The 18,561-nt window shown below is 40.4% G+C and overlaps 1 protein-coding gene across 4 annotated transcripts in view; it reads right to left on the bottom strand.

The window, feature by feature from the left end:
- The window catches only part of AFAP1 (actin filament associated protein 1), a 177,056-nt gene that overhangs the window by 120,137 nt on the left and 38,358 nt on the right, over positions 1–18,561 (bottom strand). For 3 of the 4 annotated variants that reach the window (XM_054030627.1, XM_054030630.1, XM_054030629.1), the window contains exon 2: positions 69–155. The exons of the other annotated variant lie outside the window; for it this stretch is intronic. In XM_054030627.1, the coding sequence (XP_053886602.1) occupies positions 69–138 (70 nt within the window). In that variant the 5' untranslated portion in view covers positions 139–155. The remainder of the gene's footprint in view (positions 1–68; positions 156–18,561) is intronic. 4 annotated transcript variants of the gene reach the window in all.

Here is an 18,561-nt window from a genome sequence, read left to right as displayed (position 1 = left end):
GATGCTGTAGTCTTAACTTGCACTAGAAGAATTCATTTCACAAACTTTCAGGAAAACATTTCACAAACCTTCAGGAAAACAGTCTGAAGCAGAACACTGTAAACTTCTTCCCCAGTTACGTCTCACTTGAAACACCATTCAATCTGAAAGAGGCACTGTCAGGTAAAAAAAAAAAAAGTAAAAAAAATCTTATTTAAAAAGTCTGCCTGAATTAATAATATCTTAAAATATTAAGGAGTTTGAACTTCACACCATTAATGAAGTCTGTTCATTTGTTGCACACCACACAAACACAGTAGTTAGTTTCACTTTCTCATCCTCAAATACTAGCGATATTTTACATTTTGGGTTGAAAGCCCCATGATGAAATGTTTATATCCAAACAAAAAAACTCTATTCACTGAAGTTTAAAAGCAATGCAATGAAAATGCTGCTGTTAACAATGGGGTCTCTAATTTAAAACGAATATTTTAAAAGTCACATTTTGGCTTTAAAACAACGAGCAGTCCGGTGGCCCCTTAAAGACTAACAGATTTATTTGGGCATAAGCTTTTTGTGGGTAAAAACCCACTTCTTCAGATGCACAGATTGAAAATTACAGATGCAGGCATAAATATACTGATACCTAACGAGAAGGGAGTTGGGAGTTTTGTAAGGTAACTCCCTTCTCTTCGTGTGTCAGTATATTTATGCCTGCATCTGTAATTTGCATTCCATGCATCTGAAGAAGTGGGCTTTTTACCCACGAAAGCTTATGCCCAAATAAATCTGTTAGTCTTTAAGGTGCCACCAGACTCTTCGTTGTTTTTGTGGATACAGACTAACACGGCTACCCTTCTGATTATGGCTTTAAACTACTTAGCATCCAGCTAACTGTTAAAAGATAATAAAGTAAGTGGAATGGGACAGAAGGCTCCACTGTGCCCTAGATCTTCTGCAGTGTTGTCCTCCTTTTTATACTGGTTTTATAGGGTTACATACTGGCAACAGAATAATGAAAGTTCCTTAGCCTTCTACAATACTAATACCTGCCAGTCAAACACTGGTAGGCTGAAGGACAAAGACAGGACAGGTCAGTGAAAGAAAGGACTGCTATATTTCAGGAGATTTACCATACAAGGGATATGTTTTGAAGAAGCTAGACTACCACTGGAGTAGGAGTAAGGGGAGAAAGGAAAGATGGGTAATTTGGAGTCTGTTAACCTTGACAATATCCCTTTAAAGAAAAAACGTCTGTCACTGTAAGCTTGCTTGTTTATATGAATGATGCAAACACACATTTGTGGCAAAAGATTTTTCCATGGATTCTATTTTGTGCTAGCTTGCCATGATTGTGCTTTTTCTTAATTGTTTGTTAATAGCATGCAAAGTGAACAGATGTACATCAAGTCAAGCTCTCCCTTCATTCCAGATGTGGGAGTGATGGAAAATGACAAATGGACAAATCAAGAAAGGAATTACAACGAAGGCATTAATTCTAGAAAACAACCTTTATCCTCTTTAAGAGGGAAGATGAAAAAGTGCAGCAGATATTAATCGCATATAACATTTCTGTAATGTCTTACATTTTAAAAGTGCTGTACAAACATTAACTGCTTCATCCTTTTAAGGCCCTTTGGAGGACGGAAAGTATAACTATCCTTGTTTTACAGATGGGGAAAGTGAAGCAGACATGTTATGTCCAAACTCTTCCGTATCCTGGTGCCCAAAGCTAGGCACTTAAGGTGGGAATTTCAAACATGCTCAGCCTTTGCCTAACAGTTCCAACTGAAATCAGTCATAAAATTATACTAACCAATCATCAAAAGCATCTGTGGCTCCTTCTGAAAACTGGGCCATTTTTATCTATTTTAAACTTTTGGCCCCCACGGTTGAATATTAAGAGAAGTCGTCCTAAGGGTCTTAACTGGAAAGTGTTACTTTTTTGCAAAAATATTTTTAAGTAAGCTTCTGATAGAATATAGAAGGGAATTATATATCCCTGCTACAAAATTCTGTAAATTGATTTAAAATCCTACAGAATGTAATGAAGATCATTTTAAAATAATCATTTCTATAGAACTCTTTTGATTCAGTTCTTGTCAAATGTCACTAAACTTCACCAGAGCCACATGCCAGTGATTCAATGGCAGAACCAAAGTAAAAATGCAGCTGTTTTAGCTACCCGTGTGCAGTCAAGCCATAAAGCCACACTGCCTCCAATCACGAGAGAAGTCAGATGCTGAGGGCCACACTGGCAGCTTTCTCACACCATGAAGGGCCACACCTAATTTGAATGAAATGGACTGCAGTTACCTGCATGCCAAATAGGAAAGTGTGAGATCATGGGGACAACAGACCTCAGCACACAGACAATGGCCCATAGACAACACTCAGCATAATGCTCCATTCAAACAGCCTGCAGAACTAGATGCACTGCCCTGCATTCCACTCCTGGACTTGACTGAGCAATTTGTGAGTAAGAGAACTGGATTTCAAGCCAAGTCAATGATCATCTGCAGCCTGGATTAATTAAAATTACTTCAATTTCACTTTTTTTTGTGCATACAGTAAGAAGAAATGTTTCAGATAAAAATTTTAAGCGCTAGTATTCCTCTCCCCCACCACCACCACCAATAATGGAATACTGTTCGTGCCAGGGCACATTCGCATCACATGTGGAGGGAGTAAGGTGGCTGGCACTATTCTTGTTAGCAACAAAGATAGTTGCACAACTCATTTCCCAGGCACCAAGATGAAAATATATCCTACTATGTAAGCCAAGCTTTTGATTCTGGAACAAGAGTGGTAGGAGAGATTAAATAGAATAAAAAGAGTCATGTATCAGGGGGTAGCCGTGTTAGTCTGTATCTACAAAAACAACAAAGAGTCTGGTGGCACCTTAAAGACTAACAGATTTATTTGGGCATAAGCTTTCGTGAGTAAAAACCTCACTTCTTCGGATGCATAGAGTGAAAGCTAGAGATGCAGGCATTATATACAGACACATAACTCCCTGCTCTCCATGTGTCTGTATAAAAAGAGTCATGAGACTCAACGGAAAAAAAATAACTGAAATGTTTGTGAAAAAATTCCAAATAAAAGTTCTCAATTTCACTGTGGAAACTGGAAAGGACAAATTTTGAAATGGATGGAAAAGTGTATGGGGTCTTAAAATGCTTTGTAATAGGCTGGTTCAATATTTTGAAAATTCTTAAGTACTTGTTTTACAAAGCACCTCAAACATTAGCCCTCACAACATCCTTGTAAGAGGAGCATTATTACCCTAATTTTACAGATGGGGAAAACAGAAGCAGAAAGTTGCCCCAACCATTAGAGCAGGGGTAGGCAACCTATGGCACGCGTGCCAAAGGCAGCATGCGAGCTGATTTTCAGTGACACTCACACTGCCTGGGTCCTGGCCACCGGTCCGGGGAGGCTCTGCATTGTAATTTAATTTTAAATGAAGCTTCTTAAACATTTTAAAAACTTTATTTACTTTACATACAACAATTGTTTAGTTATATATTATAGACTTATAGAAAGAGACCTTCTAAAAACGTTAACATGTATTACTGGCATGTGAAACCTAAAATTAGAGTGAATAAACGAAGACTTAGCACACCACTTCTGAAAGGTTGCTTACCCCTGGTCTAGATAATTAATCCTGCCACGAGTGCAGGGGACTGGACTAGATGATCTCTTGAGGTCCCTTCCAGTTCTATGATTCTATATCAGGCAATGTCAGGCACAGAATTGGAACTCAGAGATACTTAATTGTACACCGCCCAACTCCATCCTCTACATCATCCATTTTCTTTTTAAGAAAGAATTACTATGAGATTCCTCAAGAAGCAGCTAGCCACTCTAACTGATAGCAATATGGACACCTAACAAATTAATTGCTTTTAGTATTCCTACAATAATACCATCTAGTTCTTATATAGTGCTTTTCATCCATAGATCTCCAAGTGCTTTATAAAGGAGGTCAGTATCTTTATCCTCATTTTACAGATTGGAAAACTGAGGAACAAGGTGGGAAATGGCTTGCCCATGGTTATTCACTAAAGCAGTTGTAAAGCTTTTATGAAAAGGTCCATAAAATCCAAGTCCAGTGCTTTAGCCACGAGGATGCATTGCCTCCGGGCCAAATGGAGGGACTTCACTCCTCCAACCTCTATGGCATCTCTCATACTATATAGCTTCTCTCAGATCTGCCATGATGATCTGCACTATTATATCCATTTTGGAAAATAACAAGTTTCTCACAGGTTGTCTCCAATCAGCTTGACACACACTTCATCTGATCTGCAACCAACTAGCAGCAATACCAAAATACATCCTCCTCATTGTGAAAGTGAATATCATAACCTTCATGAAAGTCAAAGCATTCCCACGCTGCAGTCAAGAAACGGGCCAGACTGGTTTTCCCCAGGAGGCTCCTGTAAGCCTCCAGAACTCCTTTAGAGAAAAAGGCACTCAGCTGCAAGACTAAGGCACTGCAAATCCAGTGGAGCAATAAAACCAACAGAACCTCCCTCTTTATTTCACAAATAAATGACCATAGTTCACTAATGAACTATGTCAGAAAAAGAGGAAGACAGAAGACTAGAATGTTGGTGGTGCAAAACCCTTTTCAAAATCACACTGACAACTGCACCAGAATTCTTGCATGTACCATATACTTGCTTAATTAGAGTTTGCAGAGTGTCAACTTCTCTAAGAAATATGTATAATGAGACATTTGAGTGTCTAGAAACACAGTTAATGTGAGTAAGACTCTAGTCTGAACTTCCTCAGTGAGAAATCAAAACAAGACACCATTCATTCTTTCAGTAATGTCAGGACTTTTCCCGGTGTAAAAAAGAAATGAAGACGTCACCTTTTATGATAAAGTTTTAGTATTCAGGGAGAACTTATGAAAAAAACAAGACCAATCCTCATTTACAGGATATATTTCTAAGACATATAACAAAGAGAGAGGGTCACAAAAAGTGCAAGCGTTTGGATTTAATCTGTTCGGCCCAGGAAATGGTGAGCTTTTTCTAAACAAACAAATAAATGTCTTGAAGCCTCCCCACTTTAAAGTAAACAACATAGAGTTAAGTAATTTAAGAACATCAAGGAGAACAAAAACAAAGAACAGAGAAAGGCTGGGAGGCAACATGGAGGTACAAATCTTAAAAACGCTGAGTCTGTGGAGAGGGAAGATGGGGTGAAAGTTCACAAGTGGCTTTCAAAGGCTGCTTTTTATAATGGCACTTGGACAGCATCCACATAAAGCACACATACCTTTAGCCATGGGTCTCCCCAACGCTGTTTTGAGAGCTGTTCCTCAAGCTGACAGTGAGGTCAGTCTTCCACAAAACACAAGAGTGGATACACTCCAAGCCCCGAAAAAGTTTATAATCTAAACATTCTCTTAGCAAAATATCCTCCTGCAAATTGTTTCATTTTGTCCCCCTTTATTTATTTTGGCCTTTTGGAAAAGTATGTTATACTCATGGATGCAAAAGTCTCTGGGTAGTCAGAATTGACTCAGGCTTGCAGGCTCGGGCTCCAAGCTGCAAAATTGCTGTTTAGACATTTGGGCTGGAGCCCAAGGTATGGGACCCTGCAACAGTGGAATGTCCCAGAGCTTGGGCTCTAGCCCGAGTCCAACCATCTACACAGAAATGTTTAGTCCTGCAGCTGGAGTCAGTTGACCCGGACCAGCTGCGGGTATATTATCCCTGTGTAGACATCCCCTAATATTATAATAAGCCCATGGCCATCTATAGTAGCCACTAAGCTGCACACTAGAGTTAACAAGTTAACTTTGCAGCAGCAGCTGGAGGGATGGAGGAGGAGCACCTGAGTTCTAAAAGCACAATGCGCTTGAACTAAATGTTAGCAAGTTGGCATCTCTCATAGTTAAATAGTTCTGATGCTCTCCAGTAGAAGACAGTGAAATACACATACACGCTCGACAGATGAGTACAATATTTTACACTCTTATAGCACTTTCCAGCCACGGATCTCAAAGTGCTTCAAATTCACATGATGAACTTAGCTTCACAACCCCTGTGAAGAAGACACGTTTTCCCATCTGTAAAACAACAGAGATGTCGGGTGATTTGCCCAAGGTCACTTAACGGAAAGGGTGTCAAAGCAGGGAACAGAATATTGATCTCTTGATAAGTAGTTGTGTGCGCTAAGCACTAGAACATTTCAGACTATTTTAGTGTTCAGGAAAGTCAGCAGGCTCACAGCCTCGGTGGCAGAGGTTCTCAATACAAGGAAGACACTGAACTGATTTCTTGCAACGACCTGCTAATGTATCTCTTCCTTGTTCTGGAAAGAGACCGAAATTCACTCTCCATGCCAGCATCACTTTTGTTGAGGATATTAGCAAAGGTGTCAATTTGTAACAGTGGTAATTTTTATAACTTCCTCTAGGGCCTGAACTATTAATTCATAATACAAAGACCCATGTAACAGCCTTTATATAGCCATAATTTTCAGTCACTACTGACTGGACCAATCGTTAACCAGTGAGGTGGAGGCTGAAAGGCTCTCGAACTCATAATCAATGTCCCAGCAATATCTGTTTCTGCTTTCGAGACTATTGGTCTTTCTGATGCGGGACATTTCATTTTCACTCAAATTGTTCAGATGCAACAAGAAGGATTAGAAAAAGATGCTCTGGAAACTTACCATATGAGTAGGGCCCTACCAAATTCACGGTCCATTTTGGTCAATTTCACAGTCATAGGATTTTAAAAATCGTAAATTTCATGATTTCAGCTATTTAAATCTGAAATATCATGGTGTTGTAACTGTAGGGGTCCTGACCCAAAAGGGAGCTGTGCGGGTATGTTGCAAAGTTATTGAAAGGGGGTCGCAGTATTACCACCCTTACTTCTGTGCTGCTGCCTTTAGAGCTAGGCCTTCGGCTAGCAGCCGCCGCTCTCTGGCAAGCCAGCTCTGAAAGCAACGCAGAAGTAAGGGTGACAATACTGCAACCCCCTACAATAACTCTGCAACAACCTCCCCCACAGTCCCCTTTTGGATCAGGACCCCCAGTTTGAGAAACGCTTGACTCCCCCGTGAAATCTGTATAGTATAGGGTAAATCTGTATAGTATAGAGTAAAAGCACACAAAAGACCAGATTTCATAGGGGGAAACCAGATTTCATGGTCCGTGACGCGTTTTTCCATGGCCATGAATTTGCTAGGGCCCTCCATATGAGTAAAAAGGAAATTATCTGCTTCTTGGCAACTTCTCTTATTTAGGGAGGTCTTTTATTTATTTATTTTTTGAAACACTGAATCTCTCATTAAAACAAACACTCACATTACTCATCTCCAGAAGGAAGTGTGACTTTTCAGGGGGCAAAAAAGTCTTTCCTTGTCAGACTGTTTCTAATCAGACCCCAGGAGAACGAGTAGGATAAAAGTGAGATTCATTAGATTAAAATCATCTGTCACAAGATAAATTCCAAGTTTTTCCCAAGTTAACACCTTGCCCTCTGAAGCAGAAATTCAATTCAATCAAGTCAAATATTTCCTGAAAATATATAAATACAAATATTTTTCTTTTTAAAAAGTGCTTTATATGCTTAGTGTGTTTATACAAAATAGAATTTATTTCTTTTGAAGGGTACAAAAATAAATGTTCTGATACCATTTGGGGCTATTTTGCCATTTATAACAGTAATACATTTTTGCTTTTAAAAAACAGCTTTAGTTTTAAGTATCTCAATACCACTAGGAAGTAGATAGATAACTATTAGCCCATTTTACAGAAAGCAAAGCAGAAGAAACAAAGGGTTGTATCCTGCACCATGTCATGCATATTTTGAGAAACTGAGCACTTTCCATTCAGTAATGAAGGTGCTCAGCACTTTCCAGGACAAAGCTCCAGTGTCAAAATTCTCAACCCCGAATGCCCAAAGTTTGACACCAAACTTCACAACGACTGGTTTTCAGAGATGCTGTGTACCCACATTTCAGTTGCAGGTCCACAACCCCTCTGAAAACCAGGCCCAATCTGCTTAATTCTAGACATCAGAGTTTTAAAAGTTCGGCCTAAGTAAGCTGCTGAAGGTTATGCAGTGAGCTGGCATCACAGCTAGGAAGACAATCCAGCTCTCCTGAGTCCCAGTCGTGGACTTCATCCAGGAGGCCTTCCTTCCTCTTGGGTTATACTTTATTAGGCACTTCACCTTTGGTTGAGTACTTTCTAAATAAAATAAAAATATTATTTTGAACAATATAGAATTAATGACAATGACACAGTGTGGCTAAACATTAAAAAAAATCTTCAGGATGTCAAAATAACATATATAAGATCTTGCCACCCCATCCTCCTCTGAGACATGCAGCACCATGTTGCTTTACACCAATATCTACTGTTTTAGTAAAACCGAGACTTAAACGGAATGTTCTTCTTATAAAATCCACCTGTGACTGAAGTTCTGTAGGGGTTGCATTTAAAATAAGGGGCTACTCAATTGAGCAAAAAAGTAGAATGTAGATTCTCTCTAGCAACATGTTCTTTTCAGATCTGTAGGCCTTGAGTCTTGAACTGACAGGACACAGGCAGACTGCTGCACCCAAATGGAGCCTTATTGAAGTCAGTGGTGAAGTACTTTGCCACATGCTGTAATTTACAGGATCAGGCCTAAATTTAATAGACTCATGGAAATGGAGAAGGGACTTCAACAGGTCATCTATTCTAGCCTACTGCTCTAAAGCAGCACCAAGTAACCTAGACCATCCATGACAGGTGTTTGTCCAACCTTCTTCTTAAAAAACCTCCAAGGATGAGGATTCCACAACCTTCTCTGGAAGCCTATTCCAGTGCCTAACTACCCTTATACTTAGAATATTTTTCCTAATATCTAACCTACATCTCTTTTGCTGCTTCTTGTCCTACCTTCAGTGGACATAGAGAACAACTGATCACAGCCTTCTATAAAATAATAGCTTTTAATTTATTTGAAGATTGTTATCAGGTCCCCCCTGCCCTTAGTCTTCTTTTCTCAAGATTAAGCATACCCAGTTTTTTTAAACCTTTCCTCGTAGGTCAGGTTTTCTAAACATTTTATCATTTTTGTTGCCCTCCACTGTACTCCCTCCAATTTGTCCACATCTTTCCTCAAGCGTGGCTCCCAGAAACAGACACAGTACTCCAGCTGAGGCGTCACCAATGCTGAGCAGAGTGGGACAATTACCTCCTGTGTCCTTTCCCAGGTCTGAAGAAGAGCTCTGTGTGACTCGAAAGCTTGTCCGTCTCACCAACAGAAATTGGTCCAATAAAAGATATTACCTCACCCACCTTGTCTCGCTAAACTATTTTTTCTGAATACTTCCTAAGGAAACTCATGCCACAAAAGAGAACTGGCAGCCACCCTGGAGGGATGATACTTATTTCCCTCTGATAGCAAGAGGTTGGAGGAAAAAAAGAGAATATAATTAAACATAGAAGAAACCATGTGATTGATTTCTGGTTGCCAACACTCAATATGACCTTCTCAAGGGCTGGCAGGGGTCATTGGCACCACAGCTCGGAAGCCGCATTTTTCTCCTTTTGGGCTCAATTCAGCAAAGCACTTAGGGCTTCCGAGGGGTAGCCGTGTTCGTCTGTTGTCAGCAAAAACAACAAGGAATCCTTGTGGCACCTTAGAGACTAACAAATGTATTTGGGCATAAACCCACCTAAGCTTATGCCCAGATAAATTTGTTAGCCTCTAAGGTATCACAAGGATTCCGCGTTGTTTTCACTTAGGGTTTGTGAATAGTCTGCTCACATTCTTAAAAAGTTAAGCATATGCTTAAATGTTTTGCTGAATTGGTCCAGAGCGCTCAGCTCCTGGCAGGATAGAGCCCTTATTCTCCTTGCCCCTTAGAAGGCAAGATCATGCCCTGGATGCATCTACCTTCAACCAACTAGATGAGATCACTTGAGAGCAATGACACACATGCACAGACACACGCATGCACACCATTCCCTACGGCTTAATGCGCTGTCTCTACATCACCCCTATTAGCCTATAGATTGAACTCTAAAGCCCCACTCTGAAAAATTCCTCAGCAGACACATATAAATCCATTTCTTCCTCTACCATCTATTATTATAAAAGACCACATTCAATTAAGTGGTCTACACAGCAAAGAATTTAACATTTTTCTACAACCACAATGGCAAGTGCAGGCGTTGTTTAATCCAATAGCAATGACTGTGTCGTGAATTTCACAGAAAGAGATTCTCTTTTCCCACAGAAGCTCAGGCACCCTAGACGTAATTAAGCCCTTAGCTGAATATTCTGCAGTTCTCAGCAATTGTTCTGGGGCTTTTCTGAGGACTAAAGCCTTCTTGGCTGTCACAGTGAAAATAAAAGCAGAATTTTTTCACAATAAATTTGGAAACGGTGTCACTCCCCTCATTAGAATAAAATACAAATAATTACGAAACAGAGCTAAAGAGGGTTAATTTTCAGGCACCATTCAGACTTTCTAACGTAGTATTAGCAAGGCACAAGATTTGCTTTCATAGATTAACATTGGATGTGGTTTTGGATGCTCAGATTGTTCTGTCCATTTAGAATCTACTGATCAATCTCTCTTCTCTCCCCCCACTCTCCAGTTAAATGTTAGCCAACACACAAGTAAGTTGAATCTACCTTTTCCCGATTGGATCATGGTAACAACATTCATCCAATAGTCTGATCTCTTCCCCCACCCCCTTGCCAAAGTTAAGTTTTTACTTTTCAAGATAGGCTTTTTAGGGTTTCCTCCCTCCCCCCCCTCACAGACACACTTTAATTTTATTATAAAAGGGAAGTGTAATGCTTCTAAAATGTACTAGAATCACAGTCTTGAAAACTCAAGTATTCCATTCATAACATAGCATGGCAATAGGAGTACAAACTTGCCTTTAATGTCCCCACCCTTGACCTGGAGAGAGTATATCTCTGGGCAAGAGGCTCTTCTATCTCTAGGAAGATGCTTTATTATATTATTATTGTTTAAAGTGCATCCATTATGCATCAATTGTAGTGGGAGTTATTTTGCAAGAGATGTCTCTCAAGAATTAGACCAGATCTCCAACTCATTTCACGTTAGCCATGAACAGCCATCAAATGGGGGCTTTTAATGTGGGCCAGATTTCAGCTATAGATCTTAAAAGGTGAACAGTCCCAGGAGTCCAATTACTAATCTCCCAAGCAATCCTGTCCCCCAAAGGGACATTAAATGAATCAGATAAGGAAAAGGAGAGCTCCCCTTACTCAGCTAAGTTAGCAAAAGCAGAATCCCATTCTTTTGTAATCATATGGAATAAGTAGTAGATCTACCACTGCAAAAAAAAAAAAAATAGTAACAATTGTAAAACTGGCATGAAAGGAAGATCATACTTGGAACCCATGACCTTATTCCAAATCTGTGGGAATAATCTTTCTAATATGTGGTCTGATCCTCAGTTCCTAATAGTCTAGGTCAGGGGTTCTCAAACTGGGGGTCAGGACCCCTCAAGGGGTCACAAGATTATTACATGGGGGGTCGCGAGCTGTCAGCCTCCACCCCAAACCCCGCTTTGCCTCCAGCATTTATTATGGTATTATACATTAAAAACACGTGTTTATATATTTAAGGGGGGGGGGGTCGCACTCAGAGGCTTGGTAAGTGAAAGGGGTCACCAGTACAAAAAAGTCTGAGAACCCCAGGTCTAGGTGGAGTTTGTGCCTAACTGCTCGCATGCACATTCAGAAATAGTAAGTTACAATACAAAACAACAACTGCAACTGGTAGCTGTTCAGTCCAAGTTTCCTTTAGATTTACAAGTGCCTACCACTTCTTGCTCTTCTCTTTTATCCGGGATAACTCACCACAGACTGAGCAAATCAAAAATGCTTTCACATGAAAAAGAAATATTTGGTAAATCTGAAATGTAAGAATGTAGAAACTGTTTTTGTTGTGAGCCCTAGTTAAAATTATCTCCAATTATACAGAAATGAAGCTAAGAATGTCACAAAAATAAAGAGAAAAATTGAAAGATGCTCTATTATATATTTTAAATGATAGGTTCCAAAGTAAACATTTCTTTTATAAAACATTGAAGGTTAGTATATGATCTCTCTTTATTAAGGTTTTTTTTGTTTCTTTTTTGCTTCAAACTTACAAAAGTTTGTCTTTATTACTGGACATAATTCTCTTTTTAATACCCTAGTGTCACTCCATTTAGCATACTGTAAATAAACATGAACACTAAAGCACACAACTTGGGAATAAATATGAGAGTTGGCCAGATAATTAAAAAATGAATCACTTAATTTATTAGATGTCAGATGGAAAATGTGTTAGAAATTATTATTACTTGACTATCTAAGAATGTAGAAGAGACGTGTGGTGTGTCCCAGGTGACACATATATCCATACAGTTAGACACTAAATGACTAGGTGGCAGTCAATTTCAAAGCAGAGCACTGCTTTGTGGGCCTTGTTTTTTGCTGACTCTGAAGAAGGTGTAATGCGGGGGGGGTGGGGGATGCTGTTTCCATACTGCTAAACAAAAATTGACCCTCTGGGATAGGATTGAAAGGCAAGTAGACTATAAAAATGGGGTAGTCGGGTACATTCTGACATCAGTTACACAGCCATAAGGCTAGTGATTTTATTCCAGTTTTATATTTTTGTAATCAAGGGTCAGAATCTGACTGAGAGGGTAGTGGTTAGAACAGGAAACTAGGAACTTGGACTCTTGACTCTCTCACTGACAGCTCTGTCACTGACTTGCTGTGTGACTTTACATAAATCATTTAATCTCTCTGGGTCTCAGTTTCTCCATCTGCAATATGGGAATAACACTTTAAGTCTGAAAGCACATGTGAGGCTGAAAAGTTATTAGTGCACTGAGATCCTCTGATGAAAGAGGTTAGAAAATGCAAACGCACCTTAAGTGACCTACTAAAGCGGTTGTATTAAACACTTAATAACAATATAGGTGTAGTTCCCAGAAGAGACACAACATGTAGACTGAGGCAGCCAGCTAAGAGACAACTGCTATAGATGTGAAATCACTACTGTTGGGGGAATTCTGCACCACTGCACACATGCAGAATTCATGTTCCCCACAGATTCCCCCCAAGCCCTGCAAAAACTAGACTGGAATTGATATGCAAACTAGACACAATCAACTCAGGATTAAATAAGGACTGGGAATGGCTGAGCCATTACAAACATTGAATCTATCTCCCCTTGTAAGTATTCTCACACTTCTTATCAAACTGTCTGTACTGGGCTATCTTGATTATCACTTCAAAAGTTTTTTTTTCTCTTACTTAATTGGCCTCTCAGAGTTGGTAAGACAACTCCCACCTGTTTATGCTCTCTGTATGTGTGTATATATATCTCCTCAATATTTATTCCACTTTATATGCATCCGAAGAAGTGGCTGTAGTCCACGAAAGCTTATGCTCTAATAAATTTGTTAGTCTCTAAGGTGCCACAATTACTCCTGTTCTTTTTGCAAAAAAATAGAGATCCTCCCAGGGAGTCACTGCAATTACACCTTTCGACCACTGGGGGCTGATGTGGCACCAGAAGAGAGGGCAGCCAGCTCAGGGCCGGAGCAGCCAGCCATGGAGAGGGCTAGGGTCTGCATGGGGGAGGCTCCCCAACTCCCTAACAATCCCCCCCACACAAAAAAAAAAAACAAAAAAACTGTTCCATACTTCTCCCACCCACAACCAAACAACCCTCCAGGTTCACTCCCAGGCTCCTTCCCAGAAATTATTTCCCACTCTCTCTGCTCCTCCATTACCCCTGATTCTCCCAAGCCTATGCACGGCTTCTCAGGGGTGCAGGAAATAAGTTTCTGTGTTGTAGTTTAAATGAATTCTTACTCAAAGTTCTCTATTAATATGCCTCGTAAGGAATCTCTTTGTCAGAAAACATTTCCTTAATCTTTTTTGTTGTCTGTATTGTTACAGGCATACTTGTTGACAGGTATTTTGAAATAAATTACCAACATTATTGAAACTGGCATGATTATATTGTGTTATTTTGGCAAATAAAATATGCAGAATTTTAAAATATTGAGCACAGAATTTTTAATTTTTTGGCGCAGATTTTCCCCATGAGTAAATCACTTTCACCAACACCCACTCTCAGATACCACAGTGATGGGGGCCTTGGTGCATAATTATGGAGTCAGTTGGCTCAATTCTCTCCTCATACATAAACCAAAGTGACTCCCTTAACTTCAATGGATTTACTCATTCCTGATTTGCACCAGCATAAGAGAAGTGTGAGGTCTATTGATTTCAGTCATGTCTTGAAACTTAAGTACTGTACAGTGGAAGCAAATATTTCAATTAACAACAGTTTTACACTTGTATGTGCTTTCACTTCTGGTTATTACATTACTGCAAATCTTATCTGACAAAGCAAAGAATCAAGGTGTAATTTGCTTGTCAGTAACTGTTACTTTAAACCGCCAAAGAAAAAATTAAGGAGCAAAAGTTACTAGAAAATGTATAGGGTATTGCATCTCATTGAGATTAACATCCTATAGGCAATATTAAAACATAAAGGCCAAAATGCTCACATTTGGATGCCTATATCACATTTGAGTGTGTAAGTGCCAATGGTGACATTTTTCAGAGATTCTAAGTATCCATAATTTCCATGGAAGTCACTGGGTACTCTGCTAGCCCTTACATTAACATGCAGGCATTATACTCTCTGTCAGACACTTTCCCTGAAAACTGGTGAAGAAAGTGAGAATAGCTTTCTATGCAGATATTATTTATTTAGTCCGATTTTTACTGAGATACAATTAAAGAACAGCCACCCATTCAGTTCGTTAGCTGGTCATATCAATCTAGTAAAAAAACAACAACACACGAACGTACAAATAGTTCTGTCAGTTTATGCCCAATCAATTCAAATACACCAGCTACACATAAATTTAACAAAAGTTAAACCACTTGCAAACATTACCCATCTCAGAGGCAAAGGAGAAATGAAAGATGTTCCAAGAATCTATATGACAATGAATATTTAGTCAAGATTTGCATTAAAATTAAATACAATTTTACTTTTGCAACATATTAGAGTTTATTATTACTAAATTGTTAAAACAGATATTTGCAAAATATTTCAGTACACTTCCATACTCCAAAACATTTCAAGGTCTGTGACTTGATTGTCATGAACTTTCTCTAAAATCCTGGAGCCTTAGTACTATCCCCACATTTTATTTTAAAAACAAAAATGGTATGAGTAAAACTGTAGATTCATTCACTGTGAATGTAGCATACACTAAAAGGTTTCCGGGTCCTGTTACTCATTACCAGGAGAATAGCAATCCAGTTATACAGAAAGTTCATGGTTTCTGCAGATTTAGGATTACCCAGTTGTATTTGGGAGTTTTTCCTCTCATCTAATCATTTGCATCTGGACTTTAAATAAATCAATGTTTTCCACCATCTACAAAAGTAAAACAATGCCACCAATGAAAATATGCACTTTCTATCTTTAATGGGGTGTTAAGTATGTTATTTAATTATAACCACTTAAAAGTGTACAGACCTTAAGGAAAGTTACCCAGAACTCAAACATCCACCTTGGGCCACTGTAGTGTATTTATAAAACATGCTATATTGATCTACGTTACCATGCAAGTTTTTTTTTTTTTAAACACATTTAAAATAGAACTAATGTTCATATTAAGTATAAGGGATTAGAAAGGATTCACCCCAGGCTGAAGTGTTTCTTATTTCCTACCATCACTAGAAATTTTTTGAAGAATTTCCCTGTGTATTGATTGTTGTTAGGATATAGATATTCAGGCCTGTCTGCAAAGGCCTGTACTTTAAGAATTTAGGTGTATTCTTATCACTTAGTTAGTTATAGAGGTATAAAACAAGAATCAAAATCACTCTGCCTGTTTATAGACCTTTTCTTACTATGATAGTCTAAGGTCTTGTTCTTAGGCTAAGGCCTTTGGCTAAACAGTAGGGGCAGCCATAAATTGGGAAGCGTACGGTCACGTCCTCACCAGTCACACTGAAATAAGGCAGTTTTGGGCTATTAAAAAGGTAGTCCAATCTATTACCTCTAGAAAAAGGGAAGAGCCTAGAACAGGGGTCGGCAACGTTTGGCACGCGCCACAGGGTAAGCACCCTGGTGGGCCGGGCCAGTTTATTTACCTGCTGACGTGGCAGGTGTCCAACCCGTCACAGCAGGTTCGGCCGATCGCGGCCCCCCACTGGCCGCAGTCGTCGTCCCGGGCCAATGAGGGCAGCAGGAAGCGGCGCAGGCGAGGGATGTGCTGGCCACGGCTTCCCGCCACCGCCATTGGCCCGAGATGGCAAACCACGGCCAGTAGGGGCCGTGATCGGCCGAACCTGCCACGTCAGCAGGTAAATAAACTGGCCCGGCCCACCAGGGTGCTTACCCTGTGGCGCGTGCCAAACGTTGCCGACCCGTTCTAGGCTCTTCCCTTTTTCTAGAGGTAATAGATTGGACTACCTTTTTAATAGCCCAAAACTGCCTTATTTCAGTGTGACTGGTGAGGACGTGACCGTACGCTTCCCAATTTATGGCTGCCCCTACTGTTTAGCCAAAGGCCTTAGCCTAAGAACAAGTAAATAAACTGGCCCGGCCCACCAGGGTGCTTACCCTGGTGAGCCGCGTGCCAAACATTACCGAGCCCTGGCCTAGAAGATTTAAAGAAAACTTAGTTTAATAGCATCCTGTCTGGCAAGAACTCACTTATCAATAACTGGGGTGTGAAATCCTCGTTTCTCTAAAAAAAAAAAAAAAAAATCACCAGGAGTACTTGTGGCACCTTAGAGATTAACAAATTTATTTGAGCATAAGCTTTCGTGGGCTACAGCCCACTTCATCAGATGCATGCAGTGGAAAATACAGTAGGATGATATATGTACACACAGAGAACATGAAAAAATGGGTGTTGCCATACCAACTATAACGAGACTAATCAATTAAGGTCGGATAGTATCAGCAGGAGGAAAAAAACGTTTGTAGTGATAATCAGGATGCCCCATTTCCAACAGTTGACAAGAAGGTGTGAGTAACACTAGGGGAAAAATTAGCAGGGAGAAAAAGGTAATATGTTTGGCCAGTGTTGAGATGAAACCAGAGAGAGAAGTCAGCATTTTTAAGCCGCCTCCAGTAAACTTGTGGGATCCATACACAACCTGGAAAATTGGTGCAGAAAACAGGTCCTTAAAGATTGAGAGTTGGTAGGACAACTCCCACCTTTTCATGTTCTCTGTTTGTGGTGGGGTATAATTGGTTAAATAATCATGTTACAATATATATTCCGTAAAATGATTGGTTAAGGTATAGCTAAGCAGAACTTAAGTTTTACTATATAGTCTGCAGTCAATCAGGAAGTAATGGGGGGAGAATTGGAATCATGTTTTGCTAAGGGGGGGAATGGGAACAGGGACACAGGCAAGGCTCTGTGGCATCAGAGCTGGGAAGGGGGACACTGAGGAAGGACATTAAAATCAGTGCTTGCTGAAAGTTCACCCCAATAAACATCCAATTGTTTGCATCTTCGAACTTGGGTATTGTTGCTCTCTGTTCATGTGAGAAGGACCGGGAAAGTAAAAGGGTGAAGGAATAAGCCCTCTAACAATTGTTTTACATGGCCCTGTTACGTAAGTGCAAAGTGCTTGGTAACCCCTCTCATTACATAAAGGAAGAATGGAGTAATCAAAAGGAAACTTCTAGTTGAATGTCCTCGAGGGTAAGTTTTCACTGGAGAGTCACCTCAGATTATAAGTACCTGGGACAGCCTAGCCTGGATGTAAGCAGCCACACTGCAATGCCATAACCAAGTTAATGTGTCCTCACTGGTGCTGCACTCCCCTATGTGTGTGTCTAGGACTACTGGAGTAATATCCCACTATTATTTGCACTGCAGTAAGATGAGCTGCTCTATGATTCTTTTCCAGTAAATTATAGAACTTGTCTGTCCTCCTAGTCACATGGGCGGGGGACGGGACTGTGGGAAGGTACTGGAGGACTATCATCATCCAAGTGATTCATGCAAAGTGGGAAGGATACCAGCCCTAGTGAAGGCCTCACTCTGGCTTTAGCCTGCAGCCACAGATGACTCAGCTGGGTTGAAAGCTCCACACTTGGCTGAGAGTGGGTTTAGAGCAGGGGTACTCAATAGGCAACCCGCGGTCCAAATCCGAACTGCCGAAGTGGACCATGGGGCACACCGGAACTGGGGTCTTCATCCCCACAGGAGGCGCGCCGGGACTCAGGGCCTCAGCCCCATTGGGATTTGGGGCCTCTGCCCCGCAGGTGGGCACTGGGCTTCCCACAGGTTTGAAAATGTTTACCAAAGCTCTGCTCCAGTGGACCCTGGCTGAATTTAAGCCCTGTGCAGGGCTGACAGTGGGAGCCCTGCTGCACAGGGCTGACCGCCAAGTAGCCTCTGGAACCACGGTTAAAATCACTCCCCGCACTCCACCCAAATCAAAATCTGAAATGGTGCCCCTGGGATCTTGGACCCTGCAGTTAAAATGTCCACAATTCCACCTAAGCTGCTGA

Source organism: Malaclemys terrapin, chromosome 5 (assembly GCF_027887155.1).
Source record: "Malaclemys terrapin pileata isolate rMalTer1 chromosome 5, rMalTer1.hap1, whole genome shotgun sequence".
NCBI classification, from domain to species: domain Eukaryota; kingdom Metazoa; phylum Chordata; order Testudines; family Emydidae; genus Malaclemys; species Malaclemys terrapin.
Note: the sequence above shows the minus strand (reverse complement) of the source record. Positions and strands in the feature narration are given on the sequence as shown.